General features: G+C 38.8%; 1 protein-coding gene across 1 annotated transcript in view; it reads left to right on the plus strand.

The window, feature by feature from the left end:
* The window catches only part of LOC121617626 (protein turtle homolog B-like), a 107,713-nt gene extending 92,011 nt beyond the window's left edge, over positions 1 to 15,702 (plus strand). Inside the window, exons 18-21 of the mRNA XM_041952825.1 lie at positions 6,376 to 8,013; positions 8,963 to 8,973; positions 14,563 to 14,679; positions 15,488 to 15,702. Coding sequence (XP_041808759.1) covers positions 6,376 to 8,013; positions 8,963 to 8,973; positions 14,563 to 14,679; positions 15,488 to 15,702 — 1,981 coding nt within the window. The remainder of the gene's footprint in view (positions 1 to 6,375; positions 8,014 to 8,962; positions 8,974 to 14,562; positions 14,680 to 15,487) is intronic.
* The last annotated feature ends 7,054 nt before the right edge of the window (positions 15,703 to 22,756 follow it).

A 22,756-nucleotide genomic window follows, 5' to 3' on the forward strand; every position in this document is an offset into this window, starting at 1 on the left:
TTTGTATGATTTTGTAATAGAACATAATTCACATTTCTCACTTAGTAGCTTTCTTTCTTATTGGTAGCTTACTAGAAAAATGTAAAAATGCAACTGAAGCTTTGTTGTGGCTATGTCTTAAGTTTGTACTCATGCAACATATTGTTTGAAAGATTATTGTGACTTGACTAATGCAGACCATTTCAAGATACAATCACAAAAGCAGGTACAATCAACGGCAACAAGCAAACAAAAATTTAGGCAACTCACCTATGAAGTCTCATATCTACTGATTGATAGTTCTCCAATCCATTTACAAAAACAAGGTCCAGACAATTCAGCTTAAATCAAGCAATTCAGTGAAAACAGGGATTTTACAGAAGGCTTGAAATTACATGGGAAATGACCTAAATTTAAAGATATATAGCCTAAATATAAGTATATGAATATAGATGGCCTTATTATAAATAATAGATATTTATCTAGAGAGATATAGTAAATTACCTTTTTTTGGAGAACACCATAATGGATTTCCAATAACCACAGTTACACATACACTAATGATCACATGCTTTTATACAAGTGAGGTGGTACAGTTAATTAAGTGGGATGGGCACTGCCCCCTCATGGAGCCAACGCTGAATCAAGCTATACAATATGTGTTGTATGTGTCAAATCTTACTCGACAATGCTGTGAATTTAATAACAGCAAGACTGCAGATGACAAAAGTTCCATTCCTTTATTTAATGTATTTTCATTACTATGTCCTTTTGTGACCCTGAAATCAATCCAATCCTCCATTATTAAGGACATCTCAGGTTCCTTAATAGACCTTTTTCACCCAGACATTTTGACATGTCATAGCAGGAAGAGCACACGTGAAACTAATAATAATGGTTGTTTTATGACCATCCTCTGTGGAGGTATCTTTAAATTGCTGAAACTGGATGTTGCCTTGAAATGTTACTATCACCAAAAGGGAAACAAACTGCTGGTGACAAATAACCACACCAGCAGTTTGTTGCATTCCTATCATTTTCTGTGGTTTGTTTATTGTCTGATTCATGAAGTAGTTAGAATTATTGGGTTTGGGTCAGAAAATAAGTCTGGAGCTATCCTTTATTTTTCTGTTCTGTCAGCAAATCCTGTGGAAAGACCACAACTAACAATAAATGTATCGTACTAACAAGTCTTGTTTGTGTATCTAAAGCCTGATATATCTAATTTATCTGTGCCATAAAGCTCCACTGCTGTCCAAAACTATGAAAAACACATCGATGAGCCAATTTATGGCATGTGTGAAAGCTTGTCTAGGTATATGACAACATACTTAGGCTAATACTTCACAACAAGATGCCATAGAGCGGTGCCACAGCTGTGATGTTGCCTCAGACGTCGTGAGTGGCACGGACTTCTAATTTCACAATGTGCATTCCCTTGATTTCTCCTTCGTAGACCTCCTTCTGCCTGCTTGTGTCTTAAGTGGGAGGAACTAAGATGTGAGGGTAAAAAACAAGACCAGTGAAATGCACCTAGAGGAATTTGAGTAGTCAGTTGACTAGTGTTCCAGGTCTCATAATGTAGGAGTTTGTCCATATACCTTTAGAGTCAATAAATGGAGAACTGTCTCAAAGTGTATTGGTCACATTTACTCATATTTCTTCATCTTTCTTGCCTTTATCTCCCTCTTGTTGCTCAATGGAAGGCGTTCTTGTCTTGTCTTCTCTTGACTTTTTCTCTGACAATGCTTTCAGATTTTCTCTGTGATTTACAAATGTTTCTTTCCAAGTCTGTCTTTTCCAGTCCATTTAATAATAATATCAAGCTATTTTCTCCCATTTTCTGTTGCCTTTTCAATACTTCATACCTCTTGCTGACAGGCTTCCTCTTTACCCCCATATTCTCCCCTCTTCTTACTGTCTCATCTCCCCACTTCTACAGGAGTCCACTTAGCCTCATTCCCAGTGTTGAGCCCTACTGGGAGGGGCTGGATGCAAGCAGGTACAGGCCCCAACCTTCCAGTCGTCAATGAGTGTGCCAACTGTTGTCCCCCTTTTCTTACACACTGTGCACTTTGGTTCAACCCCAGCTCCTCAGAATCCTGACCTGTCTGCATGCTACTGGCCAAATGTCCCCACAAGGCAACAACAAAACTGGTTGTGTTCTTCCATTGATGAATGATGAAGGAGCTTCAACCTAGGAAGATGCTGAAAAAATCCAATCAAGTTAAGCCCTGACTATTAGGCATTTTTTAAAAAAAATCACGAATCCATATTGCCATATGGGACAAGATTCAAATGATCTTGCTAATTTCTCTCATCTGAGCATATAAACTTTAATTTAACCATTTTTGGACCTGTTGATGAGGATGATTGCCATACACTGAATGGTCATTATATAGTTCACTAAGAGGATCTTAGTGCCTGACAAAATCAAATCTTGATTGTTTAGGGTTAGGGTTAAATATGGGTAAAATATGCTTGCCAGGAATTAAATCAGAATTGATATCACTCTCATGCCTGTCTGCTAAATATGAAGCAAGGATCTGGGGATCTGGGTTATCTTAGATTAGCATAAAGACTGGAAGCCGTGGGAAACAAGTAGCATGGCTCCCCACTTGTTGCCTGGCACAGGATCTCCCATAAATCTACAAGTTGTTTTTGTTTTTCCACTTTCAGTTTTTGGATGGCTTAAACAAATGAGATATAACATGTAATTAGTGATCATTTAGCCTTTAGAGTGAGCCAGACAGGCCTTAGCTTCTTATGTACACACATACTGTAAGAGTGGTAGTGTTCTTCACATCTAACATCTAACAGCTGCATACAGTATAATGACCACTCACTGTATGGTATTATGGTAATGGTGGTTGATTGAACTGAAACATCAAGTCCAAGGCAGATGATGAAATGAAAGCAAAGATTCAAGTTTTAGTATGGTAAATGGAATCATACACTGCATTAAAAACAATCTTGCCATTTTAAATCTAAGACCTATACTGTACAGTATACAGCTAATTTTGGTGAAATATATATATTAAAATTGAGCGACTTCATAGTGTTTTCACTTTTTCACTTCCTTGCAGAGGGGTAGATGAGAAGATTGAAGCTACAGTTAGTTAGCTTGATTTAGCATAGCACAAAGACTGAAAATAGGAGGAAATACTAACCTGAATAGATTCAAAGGTGACAAAGTCCGCCTACCAGCAACCCTAATAGTTTTGTTATTACACTTTGGATTTTGTATGAATTAAACCAACAAGTCATAATGTGTCAAACTTTTCATCTAACTCTCTCAATAAAGCATGTAATTGTATATCTGTGCTTTGAGCTGTATGTGACTGTCCTTGCTCACTCCTTTAAATCACTGTTTCACCTCCGAGTGATGTGAAATCTTTTTGACACTTCTGATTTGATAGGCTTCACAGCTATTCCTTTCTTCTCCCAGAAGAGGTCACAGTCACACCTTTTCTTCACTCCACCTGTCAATATACCTTCTTTAGTAAATGGAAGTCAAGTGTTTTAACGGTCAGTCTGCACTTTTAGCCCATTACAACATGATTACAACATCAGTGCCAACTGCTGCTCATGACAGCATGCATAAGCTTATGAAGAATGTACTCAGTATTTTATCTAATTGCATAATGATCTACGAATACATTTTAAAGACCTGTATTTTTACAGTATTAGTGGTAGTGATCACTGAATCTTCATTCAGTGGCTCTTTAATGAGGCAGTATTTTGCAGTGTTGCCTTATTTTTCTTTTTTCATGATAAAGCCAGTTTGAAGAGCATCAGCAGTTTTTCTTACTGTAACCTAATAATAATATAATAATTTAATAATAATAATAATAATAATAATAATGATAATTTTGGCCACTATTCCTTTTTGTTGTTGTCATAATATCATAAGAGACAATGTAAAAGAGTATTTTGCATGGTTTTACAAAAAAAGTGATAAGAAAGCTTTAAAAGAACCCCAGTTAACCCTGTCTAACCTAATTCATGAAGCTGATGATTAAAATATTATTATAACCAAATGGAATAATGGTCAAATCTACAAAAATAATAAAAATTAATGATTTGATTAATTGACGATTGTTACATTGCATGATCAGTCTTTAATGTGGATACAGAAAAGGCAGTACATTATCTTTCAAGACAAGCAGAGTTGTTGTGATGTATGAACTGCTGTTATATAGTATGTATATTGTCACTGTAGTTAGTAACAAGCTACTAGATTGCAACATTATTTGTCTCTGTAGCTTAATAAATCAGATATGATTTTTCATAGAAACCATATCTGAAAAGGCATTGCATCCTGGAAACAAACCTGGAACATCATATGTGACACTGTTTTCATTGGCAGTTTCCTTATAAATATTTTACTTCTAGCATGGCCACTATGAGCACAAGCCTTTATTGTTCCACTGAGGATTGGCTATCTGTTTCACTTTCCAGTAAATAAAACAATTGTTGCTTCAAATGAAATCATGGTTTTCATTTCCTTTTCCTGTAAGAAGACATTTTATAGTCATTAAAACATAAAATAGAGTTTCATATTTCATATATTGTTTATTATAAGTGTTTTGGGTACTTGTCATCTTCTCACATAAAATTGATATACCTATGTGTCACTTCCTGAACTTGTAAAGTCTTTGATACCATTCAGAATTCTCAGCCTCATAGCTGGTTACAGAAAAAGGCAGTTGCCCCATTGGGGCCATTTCACTAGCTTCCAATTAGCCTGACCTTTGACCTGGTTTTGACAGATTCTGGCAGTCAGTATCACTCCAAGCTATGATTGACAAAAATTCTCATTCGTCTGTACGTGTCTTGGATCAAAGCCTCTCCTTCCCCACTTGTCAGCTACCCCTGTCTACAATACCCGAGTGTCACATTGCTGTTGATGACAGCTACCTCAACTCTATTGCTACAGTGATACTCAAATGTTGTACAAAGGCTGGCTCTCTTTCTATTGACATTGTCATGGGTATTTACCTTTTATCCCTGAAGTGTTCTAGGAAGCTGTTTCTTCCCAGCTTGACTCCCAAATTTACATTATTTACAATCCATTTAAAATATACATCCTAACAAATTCACCAAGAACATAGTGCATAGCATAGTGCTCATGGCATTAAATGAGGCTTTTCCCCCATGTAACTCGCTCTGAGTGTTACTTCTCTTACACAACAAGGGTTGCACATTTTTAGATATTTTCTGAAATGTGTGTGCCACACACAGAAAGACATGGCCATATGTATAGGCATTGTTGAAAGAAACAGTCAGTGTTGCTTACTTTCAACTTTAATTTGAAGGTGTTTATATCCACATGTACCCCTGTCCGTGTCTTTCGTTGTCAAAACGTTTGGAGCACTATGTATTAAAAGGCTGTAAGTCCTACACTGTTCAACCAGTATAAGTGTGAAACATGGCCCCAAAAGCCTATTTTCTGAACCACCTTCTGACTGTGAGCAAAGGGGTCCCACATGAACACAATATTTTCTATTTAATTTAGAGGATATCATCATATTTCTTCTTTCTCACTGTTGGGGCTCACTTGGAAAATTGCTTTGTCACATGTTTCGAGACACCAATTAGGATTTGAAACAGAATCTAATGACAGTTTGTGTGTTTTAACGTTGTAACTTTTTTAGTCATGAGTATTTAATGTTTTAAGATAAATGCTTAAAATGTGAAGCCAAGTGTTCAGTTGTTTTAAGTTCTTTGTTATCGTAGTCGTTATTTACTTTTGAATTGAATGTGCTGAGTACAGAGCTGAAACAATTGAACAGTTGAAAATGTCTCACTGTCCAAATACTTTACACTTCAAATAGCAAAAGTGGAAGGCCCTGTGTGGGTACCCACACACCAGTTTGTTGTTGTCAGTTTTCTCACTTCTTTGTATTGGAATTGTGCATGAAAGTAATATAGCCTATGTTACAGATGTTATGTTCACCTTCCTGACTACTTCAAACAAAACAGTACAAAAACACAACTGTCTTGTGTCATCAGACCTCTGCATCTACACTCATCTACCCTCACTTTTTCAAGTGACATAACGGTGGAGCAGAAAAGTACATGATGTTTCCTTCTGCCATTCTTAGCTCTGCCAGAAGTATGCAAAAGACTGATAAATGATGCAGCAGCAACTACACATATACCTTTGTTCACTAATAGCTCATGATCAAACAGGTGTTTTGAAATAGATGTCATAATCCTGTAAATGGTGTGCAGTTGTTTTTTTACAGTCTCCTTGTGTGAGGTTGTTATTTTTTATTTATTGTAGCTGGATTTGTCTTCAGTACCATCAGCGAAGCCTTGCTTTGAGCAGGCTACTGGATTTTTTTATTTAATATATTTAAATATTAACTTTTTCTTTATTGTTTTCTGTAGGTCATCTTCAGGAAAGGTGAGCCCAGAGAGCATTCGTTCAAAGGCATCTCCGTCAGAATCATCTGAAGATAGTCATGACCAGCGTGGGAAGAAACCACCCCCAAGTCCAGGGAAGAAGGAGGAATTGTCTTTATATATGAAGACCAAAAGAGCAATAACAAGCAAGAAGTACAGCATCTCGAAGCATGAAGCTGAAGCAACAACACCCATTGAACTCATCAGCCGAGGCCCAGATGGACGCTTTGTCATAGATCCCACTGACGCAGAAATGTCTATTAAGCCCCGACGAATTGAGGGCTTCCCTTTTGTGGAAGAATCAGACCTCTATCCCGAATTCCGGCAATCAGACGAAGAGAATGATGATCCCAGGCCCCTGCCACCAGTTATGGCCCCCCTTCGGCCTCACCAGATTTCCCCCATCTCCAGTCAGGAATCCTATCTGCAACCTCCAGCCTACAGTCCTCGTTTCCAGCGGCCATTCGAAGGTATGACCATCATGGAGAGCAGTCGTCTCCAGGCCACCGGGCAGATCCGAGGATCTCTCCATCACAGAGCTTTTTATGGCTATCTAGGCCCCCCCGGGGATCATGATCCCCCACCTCCTTTTTACATGCCTGATACCAGCCCACTCAGCTCTGTCATGTCCTCCCCCCCATACCTTGCTGAAGGTCCTTTTGGTCACCCCATGATTCCTGAAGAAATGGGGGAGGGCGATTTTCCACAATATGCTGTCTCTGGTTTCCCACTTCCTCTGACACTCACCTCTTCCTCTCGGTCACCGGAGATTTGGCATGGACTGGACTTCACGTTTGCAAGTCTGGAGGGCCCCCAATTCATTTTTCCACCACATCACCCTTTGCATCTTCGCCATGACTCCCCCTATCCTCCTCCACCTCATGTCCTTCCCCTTAGTGCTTTCCAGCCCTCTTCCCTTCCAATGCCCACTTATCCAGCTGTCTTGCCTTTGGAAGCCCCAAAGAGCCACTCAAGCAAGTCTCCTAGCAAGACCAAGCCTCATGGCTCCCCAGCCAAGCATTTACCTATGCAAGAGGCACATTTAGGGCAGCTAAGACACACAAGCCACGGCATGGGTGTGCCGGTTTTGCCTTTCACCGATCCAATGGCCCATATTGTCCCTAGCACATTCAGTAGCCTGGACACACGATGGTTTGAAACCACCCCTCGTTTCAGTCCCAGACAGGCTCGCAGGATGGATTCCGGCAGGCATCAGGTGGTTCTCCAGCCCTCTCGACTCTCACCCCTCACCCAAAGCCCCCTTAGTTCCCATGAGGGCTCCCCAGAGATTGTAGTACGTCCCCGCCCACGTCCCAACATTACCCAACCTCCTATACCCCCAGAGATGTCTGAGATTACCCTCCTCCCTCCTTCCACAGCCAGCTTCTCAAGGAGATCTTCCCCTTCCTCCTCACCTGCCCAAGGCCCGGGTAGCAGGAGAGCAAGTCCCAGCTACCGTTCCCACATGGCCTTTGCCACCTCTGCAACCAGCTACCCAGCTTCCCACTCCCCGTCACCCCCCATGGAAAGCAGCAACATATTTGGGCAGATGCCATCTCAGAGGAGGACTGAGGAGGAGATCCTTCCATCTGAGCCCTCTCCACCCCAGTTGTCAGCTTCAGGGTAGGTGCAATAGGCATGCAGAGAGGGATACCATTAAAGTCATCTGCCACAACTCATAATGCTTTAAAGTGTGAAGTTGCTCTGACATTTTGGTTACTGAGGTGCTGTCTAAAATCCATTAGTTTTTAAAATCATCTCTGTGGCAAATTAGTTTTATAGTTTAGTTTATGCTATTTTTCAGCTGTTAACACTTCTATGCGAAAAATAAAACTGAATACTGTATGGTTGATGGAAAGTCACCGTGATTTTTCATTTGATGAGTTCATTGATGAGAAGTTTTCAGTTTAGTCAATTTGGTTAATGCTGCTTTTCATGTCAGGCATCAAGTTAGAGGTATCATTAAATCTGTGAAGCATTGTTCCAAAAGTTATCACCTTGATGAATACATTTTATTTAGATACATTACAATACATATTTCATTTTCCAGTGAAGAGACCAAAAAAATATAAATTTTGAAACAGATTATTTATTGAATTGACAAGAAAATGCATTTGCTTCACAGATTACATCTCAGACCTTTTGGGGCTACAGTCCATCCAGATGAAAAATATTATTGCTAGTGCATTGTGTCATTTGTTTGGCGCAAGCCCCTAAATGCCTGGGATTTTGCAGACATCACCGCAGGATCCCTGTTTTTCCATCTGTATCATGCGTTACCCTGCTTTCACCTAACAGGAGGAATCCCATAATATTCATCAAATTGATTCCCCAGACAAAACAAACACCCATTGTTATGTCTAGCTCCAAGCCTTTGAAGATGCCTTTATCATGCGGAGGGATGCTTTAAGAAGAGTTCATCTTGGCAGGCCCTGCGGCCCATCCTCGGCCTTAGTAACCTGACTGCATGACCAATTCTCCCTTACCTTTCAAACTCTCAGATTTCTTCCTACCCTACTTCCCCTTACCTTTCTGTAACCCTCCTCTGCCCAACCCCTTTAATTGCCCCCAGGACACTCCCAGGTCTGACTACCAAGGAGAGGTTGTTGGGCAAAGTGTGTCACAGGGCCTGTCCGCTTCTCATGTACTGCAATGTTTCCATCATTATGAATTAGGGGCAGTATGGTGGTTCTTGATGGCTCCTGGAGTCTTACCTGCTTTGTTTTTGATTGATCTCAGCTATCTGGGCAGCGTTGTTGTGACCAGGTCCTCTACACCGCAATAGGTAAGGGTTGGATCCATGTCTGAAAGGGGGGGGTTAGCAGGTGGGACTTTTTTGATCACCTCGTCCTTTAAAGGGGAATACAAGACTTTGAGTCTTTGTTTTGATTTGTTCCTTCCTTCAGTCAACATGTGTAGTTAATTTCAGTTCTTTCCTTTTTCCTTTTTCTCAAAGTAGCTATGCATTTTAAGTTCTGCAGTCTTCAGTACATTATGCATTCTGACTGATATGCATATGCCATCTGTTAGCTAAAGTAATAGATTAGGTCAGAGATGTAACGCCGACATGATTTCATGCTTGAGTGGTTTGCTAACTGACCACATTCTCATGCAAAGTTTTTATCTGTTAATAGCAATAAAACATACCAAAACAATTACTATACCTCATCACAGATAAATCTACCTCAAGTTCACTCATAAGTAAGACAATAGTAATCTTATCAGCCATAAACAAATTTAAATATTTAGTCAAGTATTTATTCAGTACTTAGTTCATTACTCACTGTGGTCAGCACTTTTCTCGTGTGCTGACCACTCAAAGCACTTTACAACACAAGCCTGCATTCACCCATTCACACATGGTAGCTAGACCACCTGCTCATTACGAGCATTAACACACTCACACACCGATGCACAGCACCAAGAGCAACTTGGGGTTCAGTAACTTGCCCAAGGATACTTTGACATGTTAACTGCCTAGGCCAGGGATCATGAAACTAATTGGGCCAAAGTCACCAATTGATCACATGTGTACATGGTCAAACTGGACTATACCCTAACTAAACGGTTCCAAACTTCACACATGTTTTTACGCACAGACACCTACAGTCTCGAGATAAAACCACACTTAAGTTGTGTCCCATTTGTCATGGCCAAAAATGAAATGATTGTCAAGGCAGAAGTACACACCTAAATGTCTTCTGTTTGATAAAGTTTCAATATTGTACATTAGGTTGATGGTATTTCGTACGAGCTCAGCTCTCTACTTCTGATTTAGCCTAATGTGGCCCTGCCCCAGGACCCTGGACTCGTCATCCATTTAGATAGCAGTTGTGCCGTGCCGAGTGAACAAATTGGTATTTTTCTCCCTCGGTTCACCTGGAATCAACATGAAGAATACTTCAGCAATCCATTGTCATTTCAAGATATCATCACGAATAAGACCTGCTCCTTTTGCTCCACTCCCATGTTGACTCAAAATGCCCCCTGTACTTCCTTTGGCTGCAGTTAACTAAAGCTTTGTTTATGCTTGTGTGTGACACCGTGGCAAGGGCCTCTGCAGATGGCATATAGCTAGATGCCTACACCGAGGCTTTTATACTCAACTTTTTATCTGTCGTAGTATCCTCTGGAACGGCAAACTAAATATTCTGTGATCAAGCAAGAAGTCAACTAGTGCTACTGTAAGAACACCATAGACCAGTTTGCCGTTTGCTATACATCTCCTCAATTGTGATTAATTGTAAACTATTGCAAATCTATTCATGAAAATACTATTGCTGGGAATATACAATTTCCCTGTAAAGAAAGCATCTTTACATTCATCAAGCATTCAAGTATTTGGGAATTTTTATAACTAAAGATACAAGTGTTAAACAGGAAGTCCATTTTAAAAATAATTATGATTTTGATAAATTACCCATGAAAGCTAATGTAACTCCTACTATATTGGAAATGTATATATGAGTACAACTTTAATCCTCATAATGTTTCTTTTTGGAACAACATATGTATTCTAATGAAACAACGAGTCTCAAATCATGGAAATAATTTCATTCTGCCAACAAAATAATGTAGATTTTTAAGCTCTCCTGTCTATGAAGCTATTAAAAAACAAAATTAACAATGGTTTGTGTTCCTGAGCCCATGTAGCAACATCCTATATACAGTCAGGTGTTCACAAAGTGGTGAACCTCGCTCCATCCTTGCTTGTGAGCAACTTTCATAACCAATCGTAATACTATTACCTGTTACCAATTAAGCTGTTTACCTGTGGAATGCTCCAAACAGGTGTTTTTTGAACATTCCACAACTTTCCCAACTTTCTTTTAAAGCCCCTATCCCAACTCCCAACTTTGAAACGTGATGCTGGCAAGCTGATAAGATAAAACATTAAGTATATTGTTTTTATACTGTTTTCAGAAGTGTCAAAAAGGATAATCACATTCTGTTTAATTTAGTGTTACACAGTGTCCCAGCTTTTTTTAAATCAGGGCTGTGATGTCATGTTCTACAGATGCCTGTTTGAACTTTTGTATTCAGTATAGTGTGAACAAAATGTCCTATGATGTCATGTTGTCGCATCTAACCTCATGCTGTGGAGATTTCGTCACGCATAAACAAAGCTTTAGTCTACCTCTTCCCATCACACCAGATCAGTGCCATAGAGTTTTATTAAATCCCCCCACCTATTTGACTTGCTACTACCCACTCAACTATCTCCCAGGTCTGTCCCAGGCAACAGCTGATGAATAGTCATATCCCTCTTATTATCCTCCCTTATTCTTAAAATGCTCGTGGATGACTTTATCACCAGCTTCACCTTCAAGCCACATGCCATGTAATAAGGCTTGGTTTGTATGTCCCAACTTGACGGCTGTTTTTCATTCGCCAAGAAAGACCGGAATGCACTGCAAAGTGCCTAGCCCTTGGCAATAGTTTGTGCTACCAAATACGTGGTCAAGAGCCAGCAATCAAACAAAGGGACTGCACATGCCAGGAATACAGTCAATATGTGCCTCATTCCCCCTTCTTCCCTTTAGCCCAGCAATACGCCATCTCTCCCATTCGGCCATCTTCCCCAGGAAAGAATCAATTGATGCTGAATCCTGTCCAATTTCTTATATGCTAATACTGCTCAGGGTGCAGCTCTAGCCAGCCATCTTGGCAGGCTCCTTTGCTTGTCTCACCCACTACAAGACCAAACTGCAGAGGAGATTGTCAAGGATTACAATGAGACGGACAGTAAGGCGCTGCCTTTCTCAGGATGTCTCTGGTCTTTGCTATCAACTGTAAGAGAACCATGTGTGCTACATACAGTGACGCAGGCACCTTTGGGTGAGCCATTTGATGCTCAAGGACCCTGAGTGGTGAGCAGTCTTCAACATGTCATTCCTACAACTCATTATTTGGACCCAGCGTCCAGCAAGGTGTTAAACTGACATACAGCTACTCTAGGTAATCCTGGCCTCCTTGCTGTCAGTCTGAAGATGGACCTAGTAGGGGTTTGAAGTACCAGCCTCATCAGACCAGCAACAAATATTGCTAATAACAACAGGTGTTGAGCTTTCTTTGTTTAAAAAAATAATCAGTGGCAAAGTCCATTTGGTGGCCATACACATAGTCATTGAACTGGAGTTACATCCAGGTAATGTTGATTTTTCATTAGATAAAGCACATATGTTCTCAGCGGGTATGACCACCAATTTATTTTGGTGTCTTGTGTCTTTCTGTACTATATATTTCTGTAGATTATTGCAAAGTGTGTCATACTGTGTATTTATGACAGTTTTTTTATTCTCAGATAATCACATTCTAAAAGCTTTCTTAGCATTCTCCTCAAGCGTGACACATTCTGCCATTTATATTTTGCAGATGCTTGTATTGTATGACACCAATTGAAAATATTTTGGACCCCAATCTCCAAGAAATATTTTGTAAGATTGGCGTTATGACGTCACATTAAGCTGTGTGTCCACTGGGAGCCATCATTCATAGCTCTTTTTTGCATTAACAACTAAGCAGAAATGCTGTTGCATGTTTCTGGCAGTGACAAAAGCCTAGCATGTGTAAAGATCTCTGCACCGCTAGTTTCAAGAAGTTAAAAAATATTCCAGCTTTTATCAGAATTGCACCAGCAACAGAGCAATAGGAGGAGCCATGATCAGCACTTACTGCAAGCATCTCTTTCACCCAAATAACTAAATGCAGATTCCTGGTGGACACATGGCCTTAATCCCCTGTATAAAGCATCTGTGTAGACCATGAATCGAACCATCTCCTGTAATATACAGTTGCACTTGTAAGTTTGGACTGCAGAACAGTTCTCAGTACCATGTGAAGCAAGTGTCCTGCCAAATCAGCGTATGCACTTCTTTTTATCCTAAGGAACAAATATTTCGCCAAGGGCTTGCAGATGGGGGACACACAGGGGGCTTGAGGACCCCAATGTTGGAGTGAACTGCCCAATGAAGTGCTTTTGAATGTATTCCCCTTTAAAGTCGTGTTCCATGTGCAAACTGCCATGCATGCCATTGCTAAATATTGCTCCTCCGTTTCAAAAAAGAAACAAATATATTGATAAATTCTTGTTACATTTGTTGTCCTAGTGCTTCGCTTTTCTTTGGCTTATTTTTCATTATGTGACTGTTCCCAAGTAGTCATTTTCCCCTCCCGCCATCTCTCCCCCTGTCAGCATGGTGAAGCCCATTGTAGACAGTATCCATGTCTATGAATACATATTGATGATGCTTTGTTGCTCAGCTGTGATTCTCCCCCTCTACTAACGACCATCGGTTTCTCTCTGCAGCCACGGTGGGAAGATGGCCTCTCTGTAATGCTAATTGTTTTCTGTGCCTTGAGAGAACCAAGTGTGTGTTTGTGGCAGAAATCTGTGGGCTGCCAAATCATAAGTGCCTCCATCAATGGGAGGGAGGACTGTAGATGCCATCATGAGCAGCTGAGAAATATACACTCCACAGCAAGGAATCATTTGGACCTGTTATTTTCAGAGTGGAATAGATACATTTTCTAAAGAATCGTATAGTCTGCAAACATATCATCAATTGAAAAGACTTACATACATTTTGTTCAAAATAGTCTTCTCTTTTTTTGGAGAATTTTCCTCTGAAACCAACAGTGCCAACCTTTTTAAATGTTGTATCTTCTTAAAAACTCTACTGACTGTTCTAATCTACATCATGACGTAAATAGATTGTTTCAGGGATTGTGTAACTCTTTGCTTTTCTTTGGATAAAGATTTTTTGGATCAATTTGAGCAAAATATCTTAGATGACCCTAAAGGTCAATGAAATTTCAAGGTGCACAATTTAATATACCATCTGGATTTCTGAACTAATTTTGTGAATCACAATGATCATAAACGGCAACATAACTGTCCAGATGATGTACAAGGTATTGATAATAGTAGAATGAATCACTTTGCTCTTCAAACCTTGTGCTGGATTTCAGAGCACAGCTCTGTCGGTGTCTCACATTGATCCTTCGGTAATGTGCTGCGCCTCTTGCTTAGCACGAGCAGTGCTGTTTTGAAACCGTGTGGGTTTCTGGTTTTGTTGCGCTCCGTAGTGCAGAAACTCAGTCCACTGACAATGTTTGGCCTGGAGTTACCCGTTTTCCCCTCTCTTTGTTCTTTATCCAGAAAACGTCGAGGTGCGCCGAGTGCCCTTCCAGGGTCTGAGAGGATTGATGCACTGAGATACCAACGTATTAAAAAGGCCAAGAAGATAACGATGAACAACAATAACTCCAAGACTAGAAAGAAAACAGGTATGAACCCTGTTCCTGTCTGTGCTCACTTTTTACAGTGATATTTTTAAAAACTTGCCATATGAAGATGACCACAGCTAAAATCCTTTTTTTATATCAAAGATGTAGTCTTTTTAGTTCCCAACAAAGCCTTCCTCGTACACTATATTTCTTCCTCTTCTGTCTGTGTGCCTGAAATTTCAAAAACAGTCAAATGAATTTGCCCTTTAAATTCAACAAGGATATTATCCCATTTTGATACAGTTATAAAAATGTGTGCATTACCCTTCATGACCCAAATGTTTTAGCTCTGCCACAAGTCAACACATTAAAAATGTCTGAGTTTTTATTTATTTATTTATGTTTTAAATATCTAAATTATCACAAGACAATACAGTAAATAAGAACCCTTTGGAACACTAAGCAGCAAAGTTGATCATGATTTGAGTTTCATTTCAAGCAGTGATTTTTTTTTTTTACAATTACTAGCTACAGAGTTAATTTATTCAAAACTGTTATATGTTATATGCTGCTCAGCACCTTCTCATCTACTTTTCTGCGAGAAAGCAAATAAGCAGCTTTCCCAAAGGTTTATTTTCCCATTACAAAATAACTGCTGACAGAAAAACTGAACATGTAGGTATATGAGACAATATTGTTCACTAAAGTCATTCAAACTCTCTCTGTGGCCTCATGGTTTCACATAACACAGTAAAATTAGCAGTGGGTCTGGATATAATCATGTCAGTGGGACTATTGAGCGGAATTGCCTGTAAAATACCACTAAGTTCTGGTGACAATGACTTGCCTTTAATTTCCCATCCACCAGGTGTCTCCACCTCTCAGACCCAGCAGGCCTACACCTCTCAGGTACTCCAGCCCGAAGAAGCTCTCTACCTCCGCAAGAAGAAGAAACGGCCCATCCTCCATGACCCATATACTCGCTTTTCTGCTCTGCTTTACCGCCGCCCACCCCGGGAGGACCAGAAGGCTATTTTGGCCAGCATGGACAACATAGATCCAGACCATGCCACCCTCCTCTAAAAGTCCTTGAGGACAAGGACACAACCATGCAATACACCCCCTTCTAAAATAACACTAGCTACACACCAGATGGAAAAAACAACACTATCAAGTAAAGATGTTTGCAATTTATTATCTACGGGAACTAGCACTAAATTTCTGCATTCAGATTTGGTATATTCTGTAGCTACACCCTTGGTCAGTTCAACCCGCATTAGTAAGCATTCTGCCATGTTCACAAGCTAATCTGTGATGACGACAAATGTGCATGGAAGAATCTGACACCAGATCAAGAACCAAAAAATAATTCTTTTCAGAGACCAAAGTTATTTTTTCCATTTAAAAAACTACAGATTAATGTTAATGTCTAAAGTGGTGGTTCCTCCAATTGAGCAAAATTGCATTGGTGATTGGAGTGGCTTTACAGATTGGAGTCCTGATTCTAAGGCTTCTCCTCTGGAAAAAGGTTTTATTATTTTTACTAGTGTTTACGATGTCCAAGTGCACAAGAATTATCTGTAACTCAAGTAGCATTCCCTTAAAAAATGTATGAATTAAAGTTTAGTCTACCAATTCAGATCAAAACAATCGCTGTCAGTTTTCCAAAATTTTACTCCAGTGCAAAAAGATAAATACAATAAGAGTCATTCCAAGATTACCAGTTCCCGTTTTGTTTTGTTTTTTAATCCTGGTTTTCTACTCCAGTGTTACCGTTTTTAATTTGAAAGGTTTTTCCAGGCTTGAGTCATGTTTCTTGTGCTGAGCCAATCCCCCCAAAAAGCCCTGCAGGTCTCCGTTTACAGCACCGTCCACGGGATCCTCTCCGCCAGCAATGTCTCTTATCTGCCGAGAAACTCACCTCACAAATATGGGTGTTCTCACTTTCTACCAAGTATACCTCAGAGCACAGGACACGAGACCACACAACCACCAGGATCAGCCAGCAGAACAAACTAGCCTTTTTCCATCTCTTTAGTTATTTTACTTGACGTGCTTTTCTTATAATGATGTGTTCTAGCTTTCCATTCTTATATGTGCCTCTACTTTGGCAGATGTACATACATTGAGTTAATTCAGGTTATTTATCTTGGAAAATGACAATTCTTTCACATAAGTCAAGAAATTCACCTTTACTCATCTATTCATCTGTTTTGCTCTGGTGTAAATGGGCAGGGAGTGGGCTTGTTGGTAAAGGAATGTCTGACAAACAGAAACACAACCCTGGAATACTTTACTTGGTCTACAGAAGGAATTCTGCTGACTTTCACTATATGTAGTTCCTTATTGAATACATGGGCTTGCTATATATTTATATTTCACACACACACACACACACACACACACACACACACAAACCCTTAACAGGCTCAATGACAGGTGGTAATTCAGTTACTCTCAGTTACATAAAGTCATTTAATTGCTCCAATTGACTACTCAGTCTTTAGCTTTTCATGTCTAAACAGTTTGCACTGGAGCAAAATCTTGTCCATTTCCTTAGATTTGTCTGTTACTGTACATCTCCTCCAGTTCTTCTACTTTAAGTAGTGTAAATGGTCCCAAATCCTATTTAGAAAGAACTATAGTATGCCAAGAACAATTCAATTAAAAAAGCAACAACAACCATACATACAGGAGGATGAGTTTTTGTGCCATAGTCTATGATAGTATTTTTTTCATACATGTTAGAGGGCAGAAAAAACAATGGAATTGTTTGGCCTTAATGGAGCTTCTGGTTGGTTGCCTGCTTCACTTGTGTCTAATTTGTATTTCTATTTTTTATTTATGTGTGTGTGTGTAAGTACCCACCTGATTTTGCCATTTTCTATTCAAAATCTTTCTATTCTGTCTCTTTATGTGCTTGCCATTTGAAATGGAAATGTTGAGCGTAGAGACATCCCTTAAGAAAACAGTGTGTGGCACTGAAGGCAACGCAAATTCAGCCAGAAGTTTTTGTACACTACACTGGTGTAAGCAGTTTTGTTTACATGTTGCTCAGTTACTTTGAAAGGTTCCTGTGGTTGAGCTGATTAAATTTGACTGTCTAAAAAACACGGAGATGTACAACGATGTGACGATACTAAGGGGCTAAAATGAATTTGGACAAGTGAAGGAAGTGCCAAAACATCAGGAACTCAACTATATCACACATTACATGCTGTAGCTCCATCATATTTTAACGGATGGGTGTGTACTGTAACAATTCAAGCTTTTGTTGCTGTTTTTTTCCAGTTTTGCTCAAAAGGTGCTCGGTTTCTTCAGAAGTTATATTCCTTTGTAGATGTTATGGTAACATACCTTGGGCTCCTAAATACAACAAGAAAGCAGTGCCCATGTTCTGCTGGACTGTGTTTGGAGTCGTATTGCTCATAGGTATGTTCAAGGGTCATGTGCAGATGTTATGTATCTGTTTATTTGTGTACATTTTTCTTGTGATTTTGAGCAGATTCTGACACAGCTGCAACTCCAACATAGTCTTCTAAAATCCACCACATTTTAAGTGACTTAAATTGGTTTTGATATTTCCACAATAAATGCTTGCAAAAGGAGCAGCTTTAAGTTTTCAAAAGTTCTGCTCTGACAGCTGACCTCTTCTCTCATATTTGAGTTTTAAAGTGCAGGAGGAGAGACTTAGAGATGCGATTTTTTTCATTTACATCTATTTAATAAAGCAGGGAATTCAAAGTCTCCTGAGAGCAATTATCATGCATAAATAGACAAGCAAAAATAATTGGACTCGTGACCATTTGAAGCTACTTGGAAAAAAATTCATATAGGCATCACATGCATTAGGGTAAACAGCCATTTTAGTCAAGCAGTTAGTGCCTTTATTTATGATGGAATTGTTATGTCGCCAAGGTTGTAGTATCTGGTGGCCAACAGTTCAGCATCAAGTCTGTGTCGTTATAATGCACTTATTGTGGAAATAACTGTGAAGTGAAGTACAGTTTGTAAAAAATGAATGTTAACATCTGTAACTAAAGTGCAGCCACAATCTCTACTTCCAAAGATGACAAAGTCAGCATGAATCATTTCAGTGAGATGAAGTGGCATGATCTACATCGAACACCTACATCATTCATCATTGCCAAATCCCCTACACAAACAAATGCAACGTTGAATAAATGAGCACTGCTGCCCACCTCTGTGAATGCGGTGATATTCGAAGGACTGTGCAGACAGTAGCTTATTCATATAGATAAAAGAGAAAGGGACAATAATAATAAGGAACTACCATGTGACATCAACATTGTAAGATACTAACTGATGTAACTAACTGAAACCGTCTCATCAGAGGTGTTTCAGCAGAGGTGTCAAACAGAGGCTCTTCTTGCAGCCTAAGGTGCTAAGCAAACCATGAAGTAATGCTGCACTAGTGTGTGATCCTTCATAGAAATAATTACAAATGCCACTTCCATTTTCTCAACTATAGGTCCTGCATTATTGTATTTACTGACTTTTTGTATACATGAAGAAAAGAGAAAAGGCTGCACTGCTGCCTTTATTTCGATTAATCTGTGATTAGAAAGTGCTTGTTGGAGTAGTGGTTGGAATCAAAATCACACTGAAAGAGAAACTAGAACCTCTTCTTCCATTAAAGCCTTATTATGGCATAGCTACAGTGATATTTAAAAAACTGCAGGTACTCTCATGCATGATGTTCTACAAGTCAAAAATGTAATTGTACCTTGTTGCTGTTGAATATCATTGTTTTAATGCCATTCATGGAAAGGTATTTAGTTAGATATAAGAAGAAGAGTGCCATAGTTTCCTTTCAAAAGGACATTTTGGTTTATTGAATGTTTCACTTGAGACCTTCTGATGTTTGTGTTGCTGTGGGTCCTCTTAGCAGAGCTCTAAAAGGAATCAGTTGAATGAATGAAACCAAGGGTTTGTTTTGCTTAAAGGCTTTGGTATTGTACTTTCTAGACAGGCAGACATCATTGCATATAACACTGTGTATGAAAAGTAAAGGTAAAACACACGAAAGGGGCAAAGTGATTGCTAGCAATTAACAATTAATTCCCTTTTTAGGACTACATTTACTCTGCTAAGAAATTGGCAAGTTTGGGAATATGACATTCTCTGATACTGGCAGAGCATTTCGAAGAAATACTTGAAAAATTATCACTATTTTCTACCAATAATATAAGATTTTGGTATGGAATCAATATTATATCAGTAAAATAGGCGTCTAAATGTCCTACAACTTCCTTTAAAGAGTTTAAATGAAATATTTTATAATAAAACTAACTGTATTAACAACAATAGCTTGTTATGTACATACCGTACCAACATAATGTCCAAATACACATACCTATCATGTTGTTTCTGTTGAGGAATTAAATTTACAATTCACCTAATATATTTTATCTGCGAAATCATAAAGTGATGCACTTTGCCAACTTAACACTGAAGATATTGTTCCATGTTGTAATTATCCCACATTTAAAAGAAACCAAAACACTAACAGATGTGGAAAAAGAAATAAGATATACAGAAGATTCTTTATTGAATTTGTAGATAATTAGTCTATATATTGTAAAATGTAAAATAAGAAATTGCATATTTTATTAAAATTGGTCAATAATATGCATGCCGTAACAAAATTAATATGAAATATATTTCCATTTTTTTTATTTCAATATGGAAATAGTTTTTATGTAGATGCTGCTGTGACTGTGTTTGCAAAGCCAGTATATATATTTTCCAAGTTAAAGTTTGAGAGTGAAGTCTCCCTCAGAGCACCGTGGAGGTTTGTTCTAACCACAGTCAGTGGATACAAACAGGGTGAGCCTCTACATCACCTCCAACATGCTTTGGGGAAACCACATCCCAAACGATCAACTAAATGAACTAAAGCACTGAAATGTACATTAGACTGTACATAGTGAAGGTTCAGCAGAATGATTTTAGTTTTTATATGTTTTGGTTGAATATAAAGAGAATGAATACCACGTAAACTTGAGTGCACCAACTTAGAGAAAATCCTGAAAATTCAAAGTGAGATTCAAAGACAGCTCTTCAAATCAGCGGTGGTGGGAAATTGTAACTTTTCTGTGACTGTGCAGTTACTTCATCACCAAGGGCTTTAATGAGACTTATGTGAAGGAAGGACAGCGTGAGCTAGATTGGTGAGGCATCTCAACAAGGCTGAGACCGAGGTCAGCCTGTCTCAACAAAAAAGTACTGTATACCTCTTAATGTGCCACTGAGAAATGTGTCCATGTACATAGTGTATAGTGAGAGATATTATTTGCATGGTATAAACATTTGAATGCTACTGACAAAAATGGGGACTGGACATTAGCAGAGCAAACCTTCTGTAGCTGTAGAAGTGATCTGTGAAATCCCCAAATTTGAAGCAGTGATCAACGAAACAGCTGTGCTTACCTGAAAGGTTAAATGAGAAGAATGAGCAAACAATTCAGTAAAACCACTGACTGTACGGGAAGATCCAATCCTAATACTCTGAACAGTTAACACTGCTGTACACGTATTCTTGCTACTAATGAAACGAAAAGACTTTTCAAATTTGATCTATGAGGCAGTTTTGTCACTGTAGCATCGGGATGCAATAAAAGCACATGTGATGCAGTTAGATATGTTCAGTGGATTTTAAGCTCTTATAGCACCCACAAATGTTTCTAGAGGATGGGGTAGTTAGGGATTTGCTCTTTATTACTTCTGTGATGTCTATCAATTGATATTTTTATAGAACACATTAGGTGAACGTTACCTCACAATCTGTAGTCTGGAGTAAAAAGAAATGAAGTCAGTTTTAATGCTCTATTTGTCAGACTGCAGTCTGACTTGTGTTACGTACAGTACATAGATGTGAACCTAGAAAGTGATTGATTCTTTGTGAAATACCATATGTCATATGAGCCCCCAGTTGTGCCACACATTTTGAGATAAGTAATGATTTGCAGTTGATGGTACAGTACAAGACTCTGAAATATCTATATAACTACCGGTAATATAGAAATAGTTATGTTTGTGGTGAAGAAAAAAACAACACACATTTTTTATCACCCATTAAAACACAATTTGTAAAGAAAATCTCAGTACTGTATCGCTCTTGACTCTGAGCTGAGGAGAACAAGAGTCTGAGTCAGAGTTTGGTGTCGTTCTTCTCTGGCTTTACACGTTTTCAGATGCATTAAGAGACTTACCATCGTATTTGTGGATATCCACATTTTTGACTGATTTTGGCTTACATCCCATGTGCTAAGAGTGGAGAATCTCTGGTGCTAACATACCACGCAAGTAGAACGTTTTTTTATTGCTTTATTTTAAACTTAATGGGCCATGTTCAGTTGTTGTGGAAATGCACTGCACCCACCACCTAAAACTGCCATTTTCCTTATTTCCTCAAAAGAAAAAAAAACTAAAATTTTTGAGACAATTTTATCCCAAATGAGCAATAGACACATGTGTTGCGATATAGAGTTTAATCATTTCATTGAGATTTCTGTAAATAAAAAGACATATTGGTATTTTGACCCATGGTCAGAACTGACATTCTGCCCATAAGAATATCTTGACATTTTGGCCATGAACAGCAAATAGATAGATTTTCTTTAAAAGAAGTGGATTTTATAATAGATACTTCTTCCAGGAACCACAGGCACATTACATGACAAACCAAAATAAGAGCTAATTGCAGAAATATCACCTCTTACTGACAGGAAGGACGTTTTGAGGCAGAGACCTTCATTTAACTAAACTTGAGACATAGCCAGGCTCATTTAAAGTCAGTCATTCTGCAATTCAAAACGCTGCAGATACTTGCCATCACTGTTTCAAGATAGCAACATGGAGGGAAGTAATGAGATATTAGAATATTTCAAGTGTACCAAACATGAGTGTACAAAAAAGCATTACAGGTTTGACATTTAAAAAAAAGTTTCATCACAACGTGTAAATAATATCTCAAATAGACATACCTTGTCATATATATTTTTTTGTAGAAGAAAATATGAGGCACATCAACTATATTGAAGACTGCGTGGGAACTGGGTAGTGTAGGGTCTGCTTCAGTGACACATTATAACATGATGTAACAGACCAATGT

This window comes from Chelmon rostratus, chromosome 14, assembly GCF_017976325.1.
Source record: "Chelmon rostratus isolate fCheRos1 chromosome 14, fCheRos1.pri, whole genome shotgun sequence".
NCBI lineage: Eukaryota > Metazoa > Chordata > Actinopteri > Chaetodontiformes > Chaetodontidae > Chelmon > Chelmon rostratus.